The sequence below is a fragment of the Zosterops lateralis genome, assembly GCF_965231275.1.
Source record: "Zosterops lateralis genome assembly, chromosome: 5".
Lineage (NCBI taxonomy): Eukaryota > Metazoa > Chordata > Aves > Passeriformes > Zosteropidae > Zosterops > Zosterops lateralis.
The window spans coordinates 20,752,472-20,771,556 of NC_139766.1; the positions used below are offsets into that span (position 1 = coordinate 20,752,472).

Sequence of the window (19,085 nt, forward strand, 5' to 3'; positions counted from 1 at the left end):
AGTAATTATATGACAGACTACAAACACATCTTTAAATTTTGTTTTCTATCATGGTGTTTTGTTATTGCTGTCCATGTTATTGCTGTCCATGTCCATGATGAGATGCAGTGAAATACAGTAAAAATTTTGGTACAATCTTTAATGTATCTGATATCTTTTTGGAGAAAAATTATTTATGCTTTGGATACGCTGCTGATGTCAGTGTCTTAGAAAAGGGTTTAAAGTTGCATAAATCTTCATCTGCTTTATAATAAAGATGTAAAACATATAATCTTGAGAGACTTCCTCTCATCTTTCTGTTCCATTGAAATTTTCAGTTCCTGTCCTTGGAACAGATCTGGATCATACCAGCTTTAGTTGTTTATTTTGAGTTTGCACTTCTCATTGATGACAGAAATAATTGATTCAAAGGATATCAGAGCAGTATGAAGTTAGTCTCTGAATAAACAAAATATTTATGCTTTTTAGAAGTTTCAGTGAAGCTGGATTGACCAGACTTCTAAATCCTATGTACTAGTGATTTAATGCATCTTGTGAAAGCTATACCTTAGATGTGTATTATTTTTCCCTGAAAGATGGTTTAGGTAAAACCGAATCAGACAGAAATCCTCATAGATGTTTATAATTCCTTTGGCAAATTTGTGTAACTGAGATCTTTAAAACAATTTTAAATTTCCTAAGGGATTTTTCGAAATACAGATTATTGTAGAAATCTGCATAAGTTTTGCTTTGCAGAACAAGAGATGCCTGCAGCTAAACAAATTTTCATGGACTGAAGCATAATGAATGAATCTAACAAAAGAGAAATTAAATGATACTTTGTTTAGCAAAGAAAATCTATTCCAAATTTGTTCTTTCTGCCTTTTCCATCAGTTCTACCTCTTAAAATTTGAAATCTAAGATATGTCTGTAAATCTTAATTCAGATTAAGATCTCCCTATGAATAAAATTATTGTAAATTATCCAGAAGAATTGTTCTCTTATCTCATGATGACATTAATAAATATAGTAACAAACTGCTATTTTGTTATCCAGAAAAAGAAATAATTATATTCAAATAGTTTCAATGAAAGGCAAAATATTTCTCTACTGGTTTTCTAACACATGGTATAAAATATGCTAGGTCCCTAGAATCACTTAGTGACAGACAAAAATGTTGTAATCTCTTGAAATTAAATTATATGGCACTTATTCAATGATTTTTAATCTTGTGGGCTTGGAAGATGCTATCAGTAAAAAAAGCAAAGAAACCTCCTTTTTTTAATCTTTCCTTAAATATAGTGTCCAGCATTTTATATGGAAGAAAATCAGACAGATGAAGCTATTCCATTAAATTACTTTGGTGCAGATTTACACATTTACTTATGGACTTAATTTTAAACACAAAAAAGAGTTGGGCAAATGTTTTGTATCTAGTGACAATTATTTAGATGATACTTGCACTCTGGTAATGTTATCTGTAGAGATATAGGGATATATGTGCTTGAGACAATAACTCAGGGAAGGAAAAAAACATTCATATTTAGTACCAAACTCTGTCAAACATGAGATAACAGATTTTGTCCAAGAATAATTGACATGAGAAATATAAGTGTAGAAAATACAAGTAAAATTCAAGTCTGATTCCTTAAAGGAATATAAGGAAGACCTGTCTCTCACAGACATTTTTTGAAGCATGAAAATTGTTTAAAGGGCATCCTAATTTATCCAGTTCACAAAGCTATCTGGGATGGCAGGAAAAGATTTTTTCTTGAAATGATGCCTTATTCTCTTTCTCCCAGTAGCTGTTCAGAGCTTTGTCTATTTATATTCATTATTGTTGCTGTAAGAACAGTGCTGTATTTCATTATTTCATTGGCATGAGAAGCCCTGATTCAGTTCTGCTGTCAATTTTGACCTCTTTCTGTATCTCCTCTATTTTCGGTGACTAAAAGCATCAGTAAATAGAAACAGGGAAAACTCCACAAAATACTTTTGCAGCAGAACCAAATAATTATAACAACACTCAAGATATTTGTAATTGAAGTTCACATGTCTGGTAGGGTAAAGCATGCACTGAGAGTTTGTTCAGTTGTTTATTGCACTGTTACATATATAGCTAGTTTTCACACACCTGGTGGGAAAGAAATTTGAGAGTATACATAAACAGTCTAATAAAAAATAGGAATCTCAGAATATCTTCACAGAAAGAGCAGAATAAAATCAATGTTAATCTTAATGATGAGAAGTATTTTTGTCAAAATATTTTGAGAACACATTAGTTTTTCCATATGATTTTTATGTGTATCACTTGAAAATAAACAGATTATTTTCAAATTTAGCTAGCTAGACACTCATGTCTGACTTAAAATAGACTATATATACAAATAAAGCAAATGCTTTACCAATCCATTTAAGTTAATTATCTTGAAGTGTAAGTTTAATAAACTAATCACTGGTGCCCACCACTGTGGACTGTGGGTTTATCTGCTGTACTTAGTCTAGTGTTACTTAACAGATCACTATCAGAAATCCTTTGTTTATAAAAGGGCATGAAATATGCTCATCAGCCCTCTCTGCTGCTCATTCCTGTATAAGGCCCATGAAATATCCAAGTGTGATGTGCAGTTACTGGTAGGACTTCATTCAGCTCTGGTATGAGCATGTCATACTCTTTGGATAATTCTGGAATAATTCCCTCATCTGACCATAAATGTGGCTCAGGTGATTGATATTTCGATACACATTTCTTTGTCTGAAGTTGCAGCTTCATAGTAGACACAAGTAGAAAACAATTGTACCAGCAAATATGGAATCTATTACACGAATAAATTAGCTATACTTCAATGTGCAATGCTTTACATTCACAAGAACCACAATTCCAACTGACAGTTCTATGATGATCTCAGAAAGGAGCCAGAGATTATAATACTCAGGAGAGAACAATTTTCTACTAAACATTTTTCTGTCAGGAAACTATATTCAGAATGGCCTGAGAGGAAAATGCCTGTACAATGTATGAACCATATGGCCTAGCTATGATACATTGTGGGGGCAATAGAGGGAAATAACCATTTAATAAAAGTAAATTAACAGTTTATTTAAAAAAATCTGAAATAATATTTGCCAAAATACCACATTACTTTATTGGCTTTAACAATAGTTTTCCTTCAAGTAAGATGAAATCTTCAGATTTCGTATTTTTTCATCTTTTACTTCTTTATGTTCTGTCCAGCTACTATATTTGACCCTTTAACCACTGGTATTTTGCGTCTTCTTTGGTTTTTCAAAACCGTCCAGCAGCTGCTAACTGATTATGACAACTTCAATTAATATTGGGTAAATTAGTAGAAATTGCTCTGTGGATTTAAACTGGGAATAATCAAGAGGATTTTTTTTTATTTTCCTCATCTCCAGTCAATACATTTAAAACACTAATATTTTATTTTTCTTCGGTTGTATAGGTACTCTTAAAAAGAAGATAAATTAACCTCACTGTTAATATGTTTTGCTTGGCTGAATTTTATGCTCTCCTAACAGACATAATTAGGGTTTTTTCTACCTATTGTCAAGAATTTAGTCATGCATTGCCAGTGAAGCAAGCCTAACATTGTCATTTATATTGAAGTCTGAGTGAAAGCATAAACTAAGAATTTACAAAATGTCTTGATATTCAAATGAATGGAGCAAGCTGGAAAATATTTATTCTGGAAAAAGTGGATGTTAACTCTGAAGCAGTAGCCCAAAGTACATATACTGCGGGTCTTAAGGAATCTGGAGATGTCACAAGCAGAGTAACAGTGGAATATTTCCTGAGATTTACAATTTTATGGGTATGGTAAATGCTTTGGCAATCAGATTAAACAGAATGTAAATTGACTAATTTTAGTATTGTGCTGCAAAACGAAACAGAAGATTAATTGCAATATTAAACGTTCTTAAACCAAAAATGGAATTGATTCACTAAAATATATTTACACTGTAGTTCCTTCTGATAAAAATTATTCCATTTTTACTTTGGAGTTGGGAAATACTTCACAAAATTTGGAGGAATATCTCAAGAATCTGTTGCAGAGTATGCTCAACTCAACTAAATGACTTTGGAAATTTGAAGACACTGTTACCTAGTCAACTAAACCCCATAATCTTCATCACTGGGATGAGAGATAGCTCCTGACTAATGCATAGATACCCCTGTTCAAGTCCAGTCTTGCCTTTAACATTCATCAATCCACAGTTCTATTTGTAAAATAAAAGCTCTTTTACTTCTTTACCCCCTATAACTGTTGAATGAATGAAACACTGTAGAATAATTATGGTCAAATACATACTATACACAGTGCAGTCTCTGTTAGATTTACCTCTCACAAGTATTGACACTACTGTTTCCAACGAGCTTAGACTTTGCAAGTAACACTTGATTGTTTGTCCTTTATTTTGTTTCATTCAAACTGCTTCTATACTTTCTATTATTAGGAAAAAAACAAATCATACTGTTTCATTCCATACTGAGATAAGCACTGATACTTTTACCTCTTTTCATAGAACATCCCTATAATTCCTGTGTAGGATTACATTCTTTCGGCTATATGCACTCAAGAGGAATTAGTGCTGTGTTTAATACTTAATTACTAATGGACTGTAACCCAGATGAATCTGTCATAAATATGGAAAAATTCTGAGCTGATGTTTGCAATTAATTCACTGTAATCTGCAGACACAGCTGAAAAATCAATAAAAAAATTAATGGAAAAAATCCCTTTGAGCAGGACATAAATCACACTGAGAGATTCATTATCTTTCTGTATTTTTCTCTTCATTTTTTGAGGTGTAAAGACTTTTCCACATATTATAAAAGCGACATCAACACCAAAGAAAACAAACTCCCAAAATGCCCTCTTCCCTGCAAAATCTCAATAAGAAAGCTTCAGTACTTACAACAGAAGCACAAATTTAGGGGAATTAATTGTGTGAGGTATTTAAAACACCTGTAGGATAATGCAATCATCAGTCACAGCCAGCAAAGCTTCATGAGGGCAAAGTCCTGCTTGTAGAGCTTAATTTCCTTTTACAAAAATATTAACCACCTAGTTGATCAAGGAAAGCCAGTTGGCGTAATCTTTTTGGATTTCAGTACAGCTTTTCATACTGTCTCTTGCAGGACCTTTCTGGACAAAAGTTCAAACACACATCTGGATAAACACATCATGGTGTGGTGGGTGAGCAGGTGGCTCACAGGTTCAGGTGGCTCACAGATTCAGGAACAAAGTGTTGCAGTGAATGGGGTGACATCAGAGTGGTGCCCTGTCACTAATGGGGTTCTACAGAGCTCCATCCTGACCTCTGAGCTCCTCAATATCATCATGAAGGACTTGGAGACAGGACTGGGAGGGATACTAAGCAAGTTTGTAGATGATGCAAAGCTGGGAGGAGCTGTTGACTCCCTCAAAGGCAGGGAGGCCTCGCAGAGAGACCTCGACAAATCAGAGGACTGAGCAATCATCAACCATATGAATTTCAGAAAGGGAAAGTGCTGGATTCTGTACCTGGGATGGGTTAAGCCTGGGTGTATGTACAGACTGGGAATGAGATGGTGGAAAGCAGTGACATGGAAAGGGACCTGGAGGCCCTGGTCAATGAAAAATTGAATAAATGTCCTGGCAGCCAGGAGGGCCAGCCCTGTCCTGGGGTACATCAGGCCCAGCATCACCAGCCGGGCAAGGGAGGGAATTGTCCTGCTCTGTTCTGAGCTGGGGCAGCCTCACCTCCAGTGCTGGGGGCAGTTTTGGTACCACAATATAAGAAAGATAGAAAGCTACTAGACATCATCCAAGAGAGGGCTATGAAGATGGTGAAGGGTCTAGAGGGTGACGACACCATACAATGAGCCACTGAGGTCACTTGGTCGGTTCAGCCTGGAGGGGTCTGGGGGGAGACCTCAAAGCAGTCTGCAGCCTCCTCTTGAAGGGAAGTGCAAGTGCAGGCACTGATCTCTTTTCTGTGATGATCAGTGACAGGACCTGAGGGAGTGACCTGAAATTGTGTCACAGGAGGTTTAGGTTGGATATTAGAAAAAGTTCTTCACCCAAAGGGTGTTTGAGCACCAGAATAGGCTCTCTGGGGAAGTGGTCATGGTCCTAAGCTGGCCAGAGTTCAAGAAATGTTTATATAATGTTCTCAGCACAGAGTGTGGTTCTTGAGGCTGTCCTATGAAGGGCCAGGAGTTGGATTTCAATGATCCCTGTGGATTCCTTCCAATTCAGAATATTCTATTATCCTACTATTCTAAAATTCCAGGGTAGATTTTACTTTTTCTCAGGATAAGCTCAAGATCTCAAAATAGTTCCTCTAAAGAGGAGGCTTATGCCACTGACATGGAATAAAAGACAAAACTCTGTAATTAGACAATAAGTAAATAATTTTCTTTCCCAGTGACAAGTAGAAGTATTATCATTTATGGCTGAGTTGTATGATTTTATACTTCTGGTATTCTTCATATTTAATGAGGATGAGCAAAATATTTTATAAAATTTAGCCCATTTCTTCTGAAGTTTACTTACATGGACAGGAAAAATGTAAATGAATACAATAATGTTTTTTATTTCTGTTTTTAACATTCAATTCAGGTTTTGTTATGTAGGATCTCTGTTAAAGACATGAAAATGCATTCTTTGTACTTTTCAATTTACTGCATTGAATCAAATTTGGTTCTGTATCCCAGATCTTCAAACATCATTAAGTAAAATTACAAATTTATATGTGCATTTGTGAGAGACACATGTATGATATGAACAGATAAGTGTATATTTTTTCCATTGTGTCGAATAAGGTTACCTTCATGTGATACAAAAGGTTAAATTAACTCTTCACATGACTGCTATATATCTTATAATACGATTTTCTATTGACAGTTGCTAAAAAGACAAGTAGTCACAAGTTATTTGTTTCTGCTTCATGCTGACCTCAATATTTGTTAGGTGATCATTTTCATGTAGAACATAGGTAATTTTGTTCTTTTCCCCATCTAAAAATAAGATAATATAAATTATCAGAGCTTCAGCTCATTTTACACTTAGAAGTTTAACCTTTAAGAGTCTATGACTTGTAAAAAAATATACTTTATATAAGTCACACAGAAAACTTCTGGAAATCCAAGTAATTCCCTTTTTATGAAAGCAGTACTGCTATTTAATATAGTTTACTGTATAATATTTTATTCTGTGTATGCAGGTATAAAATACGATCCAGAATCCAGGAATGTTTTATGGCACAAAGTGGAACAATATGAAGCATTTCATTTTTACAAATGTAGTGGTACTATCAACATAATCAGTTCAAGTTACTATTTCATGTGTCAGGATAATTCTGTAAGAAAAAGTAACTCACTGAAAGATATGAAAAAGAAATCAGTATTTTCCCTTGAAGCCAATTCTTAAATATAGAAGCCTCCAAACAAAAGCTTCCAAATAGAAGCCTCAAACTTCAGTTAGCTGTTGTTGACAAGGACAAGTGGTTCAGTTTTTTCTGTTTGTTTATTGATTTTATCCCTGCCATTACTTGTGACAATTAACCAGCCATGTGCTTAGTGGCCGTTTATCTTTTTAATCAGTCACCATTTGAAGTTAAACCTTAGCCATATATAATGTACTTTTATACTACTTCAACAAATATCAATCTTACAACAGAACTTGAAACTCCCGGTCACTGACTTTTTCTATGTATTCAACTTTCGTTATTAGTTCTGTATATCCTTGAAGATATTTGTGAGATATCCATGAGACCAAATGACACTGGGCATCTTTTGGGGACGTGTTTTTTAGTTTCTAAATGGTAGCAATGCTCCATTGATTAGTATCCCTTAGAAAATATTATTTGGAGTATCTCCAAAAATAAGTTGTTTGTTGAATGAGATGGGCATAAATTGAAGGGAGATGAGGAGAAGTCATGGTGTTTTTATCTTCTGTGGTAAGAGCACTTGTTTCCCTACCTGGTGTCTATTCCTGATATGAAAATACATTATTAAATCCTTATCAACAGGAAATAAAATAAAAGGGAGAAACAGATGAGGTGAGCTAATAATGGCTGCTAGCTACCTGATTCTTTTAGAGCTCCTATGTTACAGGCACACTTTGGCACAGTATCAAGGAAGTTATGGTGACTTTTGAGCCTCAATTCAGATTTTCTTAAGTCATCTGTAGGAAAGCTGACATTCTAATTGCTCCATAAATTGTTTCAGCTCAGGGTTTGTTAAGCACTGACACATTTTACTGAAAAAAATAAAGGTATGTAATTTGACACAGTGACAGATTAATACCTTAGCATTAGATTGGCAGAACAATTAGACGGCTTAAATGTTTCCTACATCTTAATGTCTATGCTACTTCAGGAAGCCACAGTAAGTCCTGCTTTTCTGAAGGATATGTTGCCATTTCAGAGATAGAAGTAAATCAGGCTATCAAAGGATTTAACAGGATTACAAGAAGTCTTGCAGCAATTACATTTAAATCTAGAAAATTAAAATCTGGGGAATTTAGGTTCAGCATGGTGTATTTCGTATGGTACTCACCATTAGTATCCCATAAGCCGTTACTTAGTTCATATTATATGTATGCAATTGCTCTATGACAGAAAATTAAATAATATGGTCTGAATTACGGGATAAATACAATTTAAACAAGAGAAAACTTTGTGTTTCTGCTGGCCTTTCCTTTTTTATAATGCTATCAAACTAGTATTTGTCTAGGATTAGGCCTGTTGAATTTGGAATCACTTAACCATAATGTTGTAACAATTTATGTTATCATCCTCCACTGACAACCATCAGTCAATATGATTTTGCCCCATAGGAGTACAAGTATGGGTTCTTATAGTGTAAAAAAACCTAAACCAACAGATCTGTTTTTAATATAAATTGTCTTTAAGTTAGTTGTGAAATAATGGTGATTACTTGAAGGACATAGATGCAATATTATTGAACTTGTATAATCACTAATTTAGGTAATTTTTTTTATGAAGCTGTTCCATAATTAGGGAAAGAGTTAAAGAATATTATACTTTAACTTGCTGAAGGTAACTATGATAGAAATAACTATGACTATATGGAATCTCAGTCAGAAATATTATTGCTTGGGTAATATTTCTTTATTACTTGGGTGATATTTCTTTCGTTAAATGTCTGAATCATTTTAAGTAGCTGTACAGACTGGTCCAGGATGTTCAATAAGAGTAAAAAAAAAATTAATCAAAACTTTATGCATTCATTATTTTCTTTGACTACTCCTCCCTGAAACACAGATAATATTCAAGGGAAGCAAAACAAAAATATCATATAAGATATAAACACTTGTGGCATTTTGATTTTTAAACCAGTCTCAGGTTTAATAGACTTCAGAGGTGTGATATGTTTTGCACCACTACAAGTAGAAGCAATATTAAGTCTTTAACTTTGTGAAGAAACTAATTTTAAAATTGGATGGATGGTTTTTTCCTTCAGGAAACAAGATTTTATAAATGCTAAATAAACTTGTTGGAACTTGACAGTGGGTGAGACATTTTTATCATTATGGACTTTATGTTTCTGTATTCTTTTGATTAACATCTGAATTAAGTGGTCCAGTTATTTCTGAGTTTTGCTTGTAGTTTTAACATCATAAAAATTTAAGGAGGATTCCAAAACGGATTTTTGGTTGAACTGAGGCCCACTGTCTGAGGTTGATTTATTATTGAATAAGTCAAGAGTCTCAACCCAGAAGCAGTTAGGAACTGGATTGAGGCCAGAGTATATGAGAGTTGGCAATCACATCAGCAGAACTGTTAGAGCTGAAGGGAAACTTCAGAAGTCATTTTGTGCCTTTCTTTCCCAAGGTAGGGCTAGCTGCCTTTATGTTATCCCGAGAAATTTTTTTTTCTAGACATTTGTGAAATTCATTCCAGATTCTGTAACCTTCCGTTACTACTTCATTCATTCTCAAAGATTTTTTTTTTTTAATTTCTAACCTGATTTGTCATTGTTGCAATGAAGGCATTACTTCTGGTCTTTTTTCACTATGGCAATGCAAAACAGATTGCTTCCATTCTTGTTCTTTTATTTTTTTTCTTGCCTTTTAGGTACATTAACAATGCTCTTTTCTACCATATCTGCTTTCTCTTCTCACTAATTCACTTTCATTTATTTATCATGAACTTTTTTCAAATGTTAAAGAATCATTTAACTGTTTCTGTTTTCCTATGACATTGCATTGTTTGGGGTTTTTTAATTAGTTTTAATTGTAAAGGACTATTTAGCAGCACGTGTTTCCTTTAACATGTCACTCTGGTCTCTCTTGAAACTGCTAAGTATTAGGACTTTGGACACATCACAGCACTGAGTCTTGCTGGTTTTAGGGATTATTTAAGGGGAGCTATTATTTTCCACGATTTTCAAGTATTGAAAATTATCACTTTCATTCTATATTCTTCATTCTTTATTTCTATATTTCTTTCCTTTGCATTAAAAAAAAAAAAAAGAATTTTCAAAATTCATTATTTTGTATGATTCTGCCATACCTTGTCTCACCATATTAATCATTCCACCAATATACCTGAAATCTTTCTGTACTCTTGAGTATTTTATTAAGCACTGAAAGGAATTTTAGAATTAGGCATGATATACGTGAAATTATTCTAGTCCAAAAGCAATTAATATTCATTACTTCAGTGTAGTTGGCATGTCTCAAGCAGTGGATTTGTGTTTGACTTTATTCAGTAAGACTGTTTCAGAGATGGCATGCACTATCTCTGCAGTACACGATAATGCCACATTCAGAATGACAGCAGTCCAAGCCTTGGGGCGCTAAACGCTCCTTGAGATATGTTCAATTGCTGTTTAACTGTATTTGGCCTAAGGTACAGAGAAAAAAATTGCTGATGCTTTCAAACATGTTCTAAGTATTTTTATAGTGTCTTGGCATGTCAGAATATGCCACAGCACAAACAGGGGTCCAGTTCCTGAATTACTGCAATTAGGAGGCAAGAATTTCAACAACAGTATTGTTGTAGCTGTATATATCCCTGCAGACTAGCTTTCTTTTTTCCCCCCTTAAACAGTGATTTTCTACAATATGTACTCTCTCAGTTGTTTTCTGCATTATTGTTCCCTGATCATGTAGTCAATACTTGTTATGCTTTAAGAGCTCTATTGTGTCCCTGGTCACACAGCTCATAAAACAGTCATGGCTTTTAATATGACAGCCATGTAAATGTACTCCACTTCAATCATATAGTAGTGTTTCACTTGCATTTGGATGGTCTTCTGAATGTAACATATTTGTATGCAGAATTCAGAAAAAATGTGGCTCATCCAAAGCACAGTCTCTTCCTATACTATGTAACTGTCCCCATTCTTTTTTCTTTTCTCACAGTAGCTGGAATTACTCCACATGCATTTCTTCCAGGTCCTCAATAAATGGAACCATACAGGGATATGATGGGCCTGTCAATGTGGAAAGCAAAATCTGCATGTAGTCATTGATTTGTCATAGATACTATTTAGAACTCATCTGCCAATGACTCCTCAGATCCTGTGGATCAAGCTGCATGGTTTACAGAAGTACTCCTGCACTGCTGTAGTACTAGATGGCTACTGTGGTTTTCTAGTCCTCTGAGAAAAAGATCTACAGCTAGGAATGTTTTCTGAAAATGGTCAAATTATAGTATCTAGATATAGTGTCACTATTGATTGGGAAGGTTTTCCATCTCCAGGGAAAAGTGGAACAGAACTTTTGCCAGGGTAAATATGTCTCAAGTCTGTTGTTACCATCAGGTTCGTGTGTGGTTTATAAAAATAAAAAAACCTGAAAAGCTCTTTACATTTTTCTCCAGTGTCTGTGCTAGAACCATGTCATGACTAGATGTGGGTCTATAAAAATATTGTACAAGAATGGTCGTTAAAAATGTGTAGAGAGGAGCCAGAATGAGCATTCTCTACTATATTCCTCTGTGTGAAATAAAAACACGTAACTTGTAACTTGTAGAGTCATAGAATGGTTAGGGTTGAAAGAGACCTTAAAAATCATCTAGTTCCAATCCCCAGGTGTAATAAGTTCATAATACTGAGTTCATAATACTGTTTATGTCCTTGATGAAATATATTAACCTCTTTTGATTAGGAATACAAGGAGAGGAAATAGTGGAAAACTGCTTGGTTGGAATATTTGAGTTAGTTTCTTTGGCATTAAACTGGAGATAGAACATCATCTTTCCCCTGTCCAACCTGCAGTGGTAGGTGCCTTCCTTTTTTGATAATAAGCAGCCCTACTAGCCTTAAGGGAATAGTCAGCTACAATCAGCAGAAACATTGGCATACATATAAATATCTCAAATCACTTACATTCTTTTGTATAAAGTTTTATGGAAAACATAAAGCATATCATTGCCTCAGAAACTAACTCAAAATGTTCAAGGATTTGTTGGATGAGTAGTTACTTAAGTTTATCAGATAACTTTTAAAAAATTGTGATGGAAGCTTCTATCAGATACAATGACAAAGCAGATTTTAAGGCCCTTTAAATTAATGTTTTCCAATTTTTTCCCAAGCTGAAGTCTGACAAGTGAAATCTTGTCAGACTATTTATATACTTTATTTTTTCAGTACTTTTAAAAAAGTATTCATGTTTGAAGTCTCCATTTACATGTATACTCAAATTTTTTTCTAAATATCTGCATTTTAGGGAATGGCTTTACAATGGTTGTGTCAAGCAATACCTAGTTCTGATCTAGTGACACCATGAGAAGATATGCTTGAAAATAGCTAAGAGAATATCTTTTGCTGACATCTTCTGATGATCCTTTTGTACAGATAAAATGTTGAATTTGACTACTCTATGTAAACTCTTAGAATCTAATCCCAAATCTACAGATTTCTGTATAACAGGAAATATCATATATCTTCTTCACTAATTAACATTGTGAAGGTTTTATTTTGATAATAAGGGGCATTTTAAGCACAAATTTAATTTGGTTTCCAGATATATAACTGCAGTAGGAATCTGTTATGTTGCTCCTTGATGATTTGCCAATTCTGCTGACAAATTGTTTGCTGTGTCATATTCCATTAGACTTTTCAGCTTTCAGTTGAGTCACTACTGGAGTATTTAACTTTTAAACTGAGAAGCACTTTAAAAAAGCATTTTTCTTAGAGATAGATATGTTTCAATGGAAATTATACTAGAGGACATGAGTAAGTTTATTTTTTATTTTCAAATTTAAAGATTTTTCAAAACTCCATGGACTAGGTAATGTAAAATGCTGAGCATAGAGTCCTTGGTCTGCAAAACAGAGTTGATCTGTTTCAGTGAATTAGCAAAAATGCAGTAACTTTGTAGCTAAAGTGGCACAGCAGTTGATCCAAATAAGAGGTTAAGTCACTGTTATCAAATGCAGTGTACAGAAAGCATCCCATTTTTCTTTAACTGACTACTTTAAGTATGTCAATCTTTTAAACAGAAGAGCAATTAAAATTCAACAGGTTTCAAATCATGTTAGATTAAATCTGTACTCAAATGCTGCACTGATTCAAGCTCTAAGAACAGATGCAAGAAAGCAATGGATTAGAAAAGGCTGTATTAACTATAAGTGTCAAATCTTAACTAAAGGTGTTTTAGAGAAAAATATATAGCACTAGATTTGACAGACTGAGGGAGATGAGGCTCTTGGTGTTGTTCCGTACCCCCAAGTCCACACAGTACCAAAGATGAAGATATATTCCCAGTAGGCACATGCACAGAGGACACACATACACCAAATACATACTGAGTTGTCCACATAGATCACAGACACTCAAAGCCCTTCCATGAACACACCAGGGGCCTCATTCTGTCCTCTTCTCTGGCTGGACAGGATGAAAGACCACAAGTGATTGTGGACATGCCCTTTTCTATACATCCATTCATAATAGACAGACCATTCCCAGGAAAAGCTAGAAAGGAATTTAATAAGAGGACAGGACAGATGGTGTTCATCCAGCACAGAATATAATGAGACAAACTTATTACCCAGCAAACTATTTACATGTGACTGGCCCTTTTATCCCCTTACATCTCTATTACTCTACTATCACCTAAACTCCTCACTTGTCTTCCTGATGGTTCCTCCTCTAAACATAATCTAAGTCCTTTCCTATCCCAAATTCCTTTTCCCCATATCTTATAATGTGCTTTACATATGTAGACAGCAATCCCCAGCACTACACAGAAAGATTTCCTCCTGAATCCTTATTTCAAGTTTCTATCTGCTACTTATACACCCCTGTGCTCTTCTGGGCCTGGACAGATGCACTTTTGAGGGTCTGATTGCCCTATGGTGGGCCTGGGTAGGTCTGTCAGGGTATTATTTGGGCTAGTATTGTTCTTCCAGGGTCTCTCTGAGCTTTTCTGTGGGTGTGAAGATGAGGTTTATCACATAACCCAACAGAGTAACTCAGCAACACACTAACTTGGAGGTTTTTTGCTTCTTAAAACAGCATTATAAGGCTGAATCGTACATTAAGTCTTCATGCTTTACAATAAGGAACTCCAGTATTTGCCCAGAAGTGACTAGGAGAAGCACTACAATGCAAAATGGTATATTTTCATGTGCATGGCTCAAAGACTACCAGCAATGGAAGAATTTTTATGAATCAATGTATTGCTGACTCAATTTTTTTTCATCTAAAAAGGCTCCATCAGATATAATGAGATGCTAATTGTTTCAATCTGAAAAAGACCCCAGACTCAAACAACAAAAGAATATCTTTTCAATTTACATATATTCTTATGTTTTAAATAAGGTCAGACATATTGCCTTGATCAGCAGTTGCTAATATTATGTCAGAGTAACAATTAAAATACTTGAAGCAAGCATAATGTTTAATGGCTGGGGTTTTTTGGAAATAACATCCTGGTTTGAATAGTTTATGGAGATTTAAGGGAATTGGCTCTGTTATAAAAATATGAAATATTCTACTTGAAAATCAAAGCACATCAGGACAGCTGAGCAGTTAATTATGTTTCTTATCATTAGGGAGAGTGAAAATAATGCTGATTTAGCTGACAAACAGAGGATTTTCCTGTTACCATCCCCATATTGTGTGTAGGTTTGCAGAACACAGTCATCTGAAAACTGATAGGCCAATAAGTTTTCACAGTATAGCATTCTTCACTGGGAAAAAAAAAAAAAAAAAAAAAAAAAAAAAGGAATTGTTTCTAAGGGCAAAAGCCTAAAGAACAAATTGACAGATTGGGGGGAAAATATTTTAAAAAGAAAAAATCACTCAGTTCCCTCCTCCCTACCTTACACATCTTAGTTACAGGGTTACTCAGTTTTCTAGATAACAGGGTTGTTTCCTCATTAAAGTTAGTGATATTTCATTTAAATATGAAATTTTATACAGTATTCAGAATACATACAGTAGATTCTATAAAATGTTCACACCTGTCAGTGGCAAAGAGTGTACACAGTCTTTACAATACTGCAATAAACTATATATTAAATTGATGTTTAAATGTCTGGAAAAAATCAGGACAAGATGAAGATAAATCTGACTTTCAAGAGCTTTTGCAATTTTATCAGGATTAAATCCATAGATGTTGAAATGAAATAATGCTTTTTCTTCAAGCACCTGTTGTAAATATTTTAAATTAAAATGGTTTATTCTGGAAGAGCGAAAGATTTTTCGTTGTGGTGTTTTGTTTGTTAGTTTGTTTGGTTGGTTTTTTATCTTCAGTAGTAGTCTTTTTCATTAATTTATAAAAAAATTGACAGTTGGAATTGTGATCATTTGAGAAGGCCCTCTATCAGCCAAAATCAAATAAAAATAGGCAAAACAAAAGTAACAGAATGGAGACTGAGCAGGGCTTTGGAAGAGTTTTTATAAGGCACATGTTATTACAGGCAAAAATTACTGTTCACAAGAACTTTGATGTTGTAGTGGGAAGGTAGAAAGATGCCACAGCCTATATGAAGCATATGCCTCTGTTTCCATATTGAAGTTCCCTGCTCCCTTCTAAATTTTTTTTAAAAAACCCCAAATCTACATATTTTATCAAATAAGTCATATCATATGAAAGTCATGTCAAACAGACTTGAATATTTTTTTATTTATTTTTGTCAACTTTGTTTGAATATCATGTTGTTACTTTGTAGGCAGTTTCAGTTATTCTTTTAGACCATACAGTACTCTATAACTGACTAAAGACAAGTTTTAAGAATCTTACCCACTCCATAAAATAGTTGAGGTAGCTTTCAAACTCAGTTGTATGAAAGTATCAAAATACAAATATTAAATATACCTGCATTGCAAATAGGTAGGAGTCAATTCTGCAGGCCCCTGAACTTTACTGGTATTCAGTGAAAGCTCTTACAAGTACAGAAAACTTAAACATAGTGAACAGGATCAGGACACCTTCTAACATAGCAAGTCACATATAAAATGTTTCTCTTTGGGCAGCACTCAGATTTATCCCATGCCCTACCATGCACATATCCACACAGAACGGCTTTAGCTGTACTATTGATAACGTTTATAACCCATAGCAGAGATTTTGTATGCTTCTGCAATTACTGATTGTACAATTTATGTAACATGTTGTGGACTGACAACTCAAGTGCCCAGTCCTCAGAAATATAAGCAGAGGTTTACATTACATGAAAATTCAGTCCCTTTGTCAGTAACAGATCTGCTCATTTGCAGGGCATTAAGTATGTTTGTATTTGCAGGGTGCAGGGTCTCAGGATAAATTCCACATCAATTCACAGTATTCGCTCCAAAAAAAAATTCAAGGAAAGGTATTTTTAATAATGTCTAGAAAATTGGCAGTATGGAATTAAATGCTTCTTTGACTCTTTCAGTGTCAAAATTAATTCAGTACCTAATGCCAAATGCTTCTGGAATTGATTTACAGGCGCAGGAAGAGGATTAATAGCCTTTTTTTCCTTCTTCTTCTTTTTTTTTTTTTCAATTATTAAGGTTGAGAATAACTGTACAAATCTACTTGTTGCCTCTGGGCACATGCAATGTGAAAAAAAAATTATTACTGAAGAACTTACTGCAACATTCCTACCAAGACCTTTAAAAATACCTTTTGTGAATTTAAGGATTCACAGTTTCAATGGAAGTGACTGTAATATTAATTAGTAAAGACAATTCTCTTTTATTTTCAGATTCACGGCCTCTACCAGATGTAGCCCTAACAGGGAAGTGCACCCGAGAATGTGACGAATATGGCCACTCAGACTCCTGCTGGATGCCAGTCCGCACTTCTCCGGAGAGAAAGCAGAAGAGCCAGCCAAAACTCTCCACTTTCATGCCTGTTGATGAACGGGGCAGTCAAGAAAAGCTGGCCAATGGAGAAGCCTCCCTCATGGGTGACCGCAACAGAAACCTCCTGAACAAAAAGTTGACCTCATCCTATGAGACCTTCAGTGCAGCTAGTTTCAGCAAAAATGAAGAAGGCAACCCAGAGGATATCCCCCTTACACAGACAGGGGAATACAAGCCATCTCCTGTCAATACTCTAACTAGAAGAGAAGTTTACCTGTAGGCTAACAAGCAGCAACAAAATTCTTTCATAATATAAGAAAGAAAAGGGGCAAAAGTCTTAAAATCACAACAATTTTAAGAAAAAAAAAGTGAAACAAAAAAGAGGGGGCCACCAAAGAGACAAAACATCTGCCTGCCACTTCTGCCTCCATAGCAGGCATGTAATTATACTGTCTGCCTGACTTTACTGTACAATGTAGAAAACACTGTTGTTACTTGCATGTCTAATTCCCCCTCCCTGATTTTTATTTTCCTAGATCTATGGTTGCAAATTACTCCCATAGTAGCAAGCTTGATTAAAAAGAACACAACACACTGTTGTTTCCCCTCTGCAGAAGCATGAATTAAGCCACTCATTTTGTTTGTCATCTGGCTTGTTGAAGATAACAGGTCAGGGAAAATGTATTCAAAACATACCATCTGAATATTGCTGATCCCCATCAGGGACAATCCTTCAGAAACCATAAAGATATAGGATAAATATAAAGGAATAATCATTAATAGGCACTTTGTGAAGACCACAGCTTTAATATTCTCACCTCTCATCTGAGGCTGGAAGCAACAGAAACATATTCAGCCTGAGACTGCAGTCAAAAACATGGCATACTTTCCTGTGATTCATGAACTCTGGTTCTGTTTTATCCATTGAACAAATGTGTCCTGCTGTCTCTCTGTCTCTCTTTCTCTCTTGTTCTCTGTAATGATTATTTCAATGTAAACACAATTACTAACACTTTTACCATAGGATTAAATGATAAACTGTTGAAATCATTATTTTGGGCAAGACTAACATTTAGCTGGGAAGATTGTAATAACAAAAAGGCCAAAGATCACACGATGGATCAGGGGAACTGCTAAGTATTGGGGCATGACTTAGAAAATAAATGTATTCACAAAAAACCACATCTACTCATAACACAGCTTTGGCTACATTCTACACAGCAGCACAGTTCACAAGCCCAGATGACAATTTTTGTTTCCAGTGTGGTTCAGTTGAATGCCCAAAGGAACTGATGCTTTTTTTTGTAATGACATGATATATTGCAGCACATGCTGCATATGATATGCTGCATATGGTAGTTCCAGGGAATTTTTAAGATCAAAATTAAAAACTAATGGTAAAAGAGAAGGCTGTGTTAGTGGGAATGCTTGATGGGAGCGAAAAGGGTGGACAAAGGGATAATGCAGTAACAAGAGAACATTACAGCTTGGATACAAAAGCTTCTTTTCAGATTGCAAGGCATGGTTGCCAAGTCTGGTCATCAGTGTTGCAGCTTATCAACTGCTTCAATTATGTCAAAGATGAGGATAATGAAAGCTTTCTTGAAACCAAGTGCATTAAAACCAAGTGCAATACTAAATGATATCAAGACTCAGAACATTTAACATTAGTAACAAATGGTCTGATAAACAGTAGTATGATACCTAGGAGGTCAAAATGACTTAAAAAGAGTCCAAGCTACTGTGATATGCAAGAGCTGTAACAATTATCATAGTGAGTGCTTCTTGAAAGGAAGAGGAAATGAAACAGGGTTTTGTGCAATAAAAGCAA

General features: G+C 34.8%; 1 protein-coding gene across 5 annotated transcripts in view; it reads left to right on the forward strand.

Annotated features, from left to right (window-relative positions):
• PCDH7 (protocadherin 7) overlaps nt 1–18,078 on the forward strand; it is a 260,505-nt gene extending 242,427 nt beyond the window's left edge. For 4 of the 5 annotated variants that reach the window (XM_083861234.1, XM_083861235.1, XM_083861236.1 and 1 more), the window contains one exon: nt 17,155–18,078. In XM_083861234.1, coding sequence (XP_083717360.1) covers nt 17,155–17,534 — 380 coding nt within the window. In that variant the 3' untranslated portion in view covers nt 17,535–18,078. Of the gene's footprint in view, nt 1–17,097 lie in introns of all 5 variants that reach the window. The other variant, XM_083861233.1, reaches the window with a different exon arrangement.
• The last annotated feature ends 1,007 nt before the right edge of the window (nt 18,079–19,085 follow it).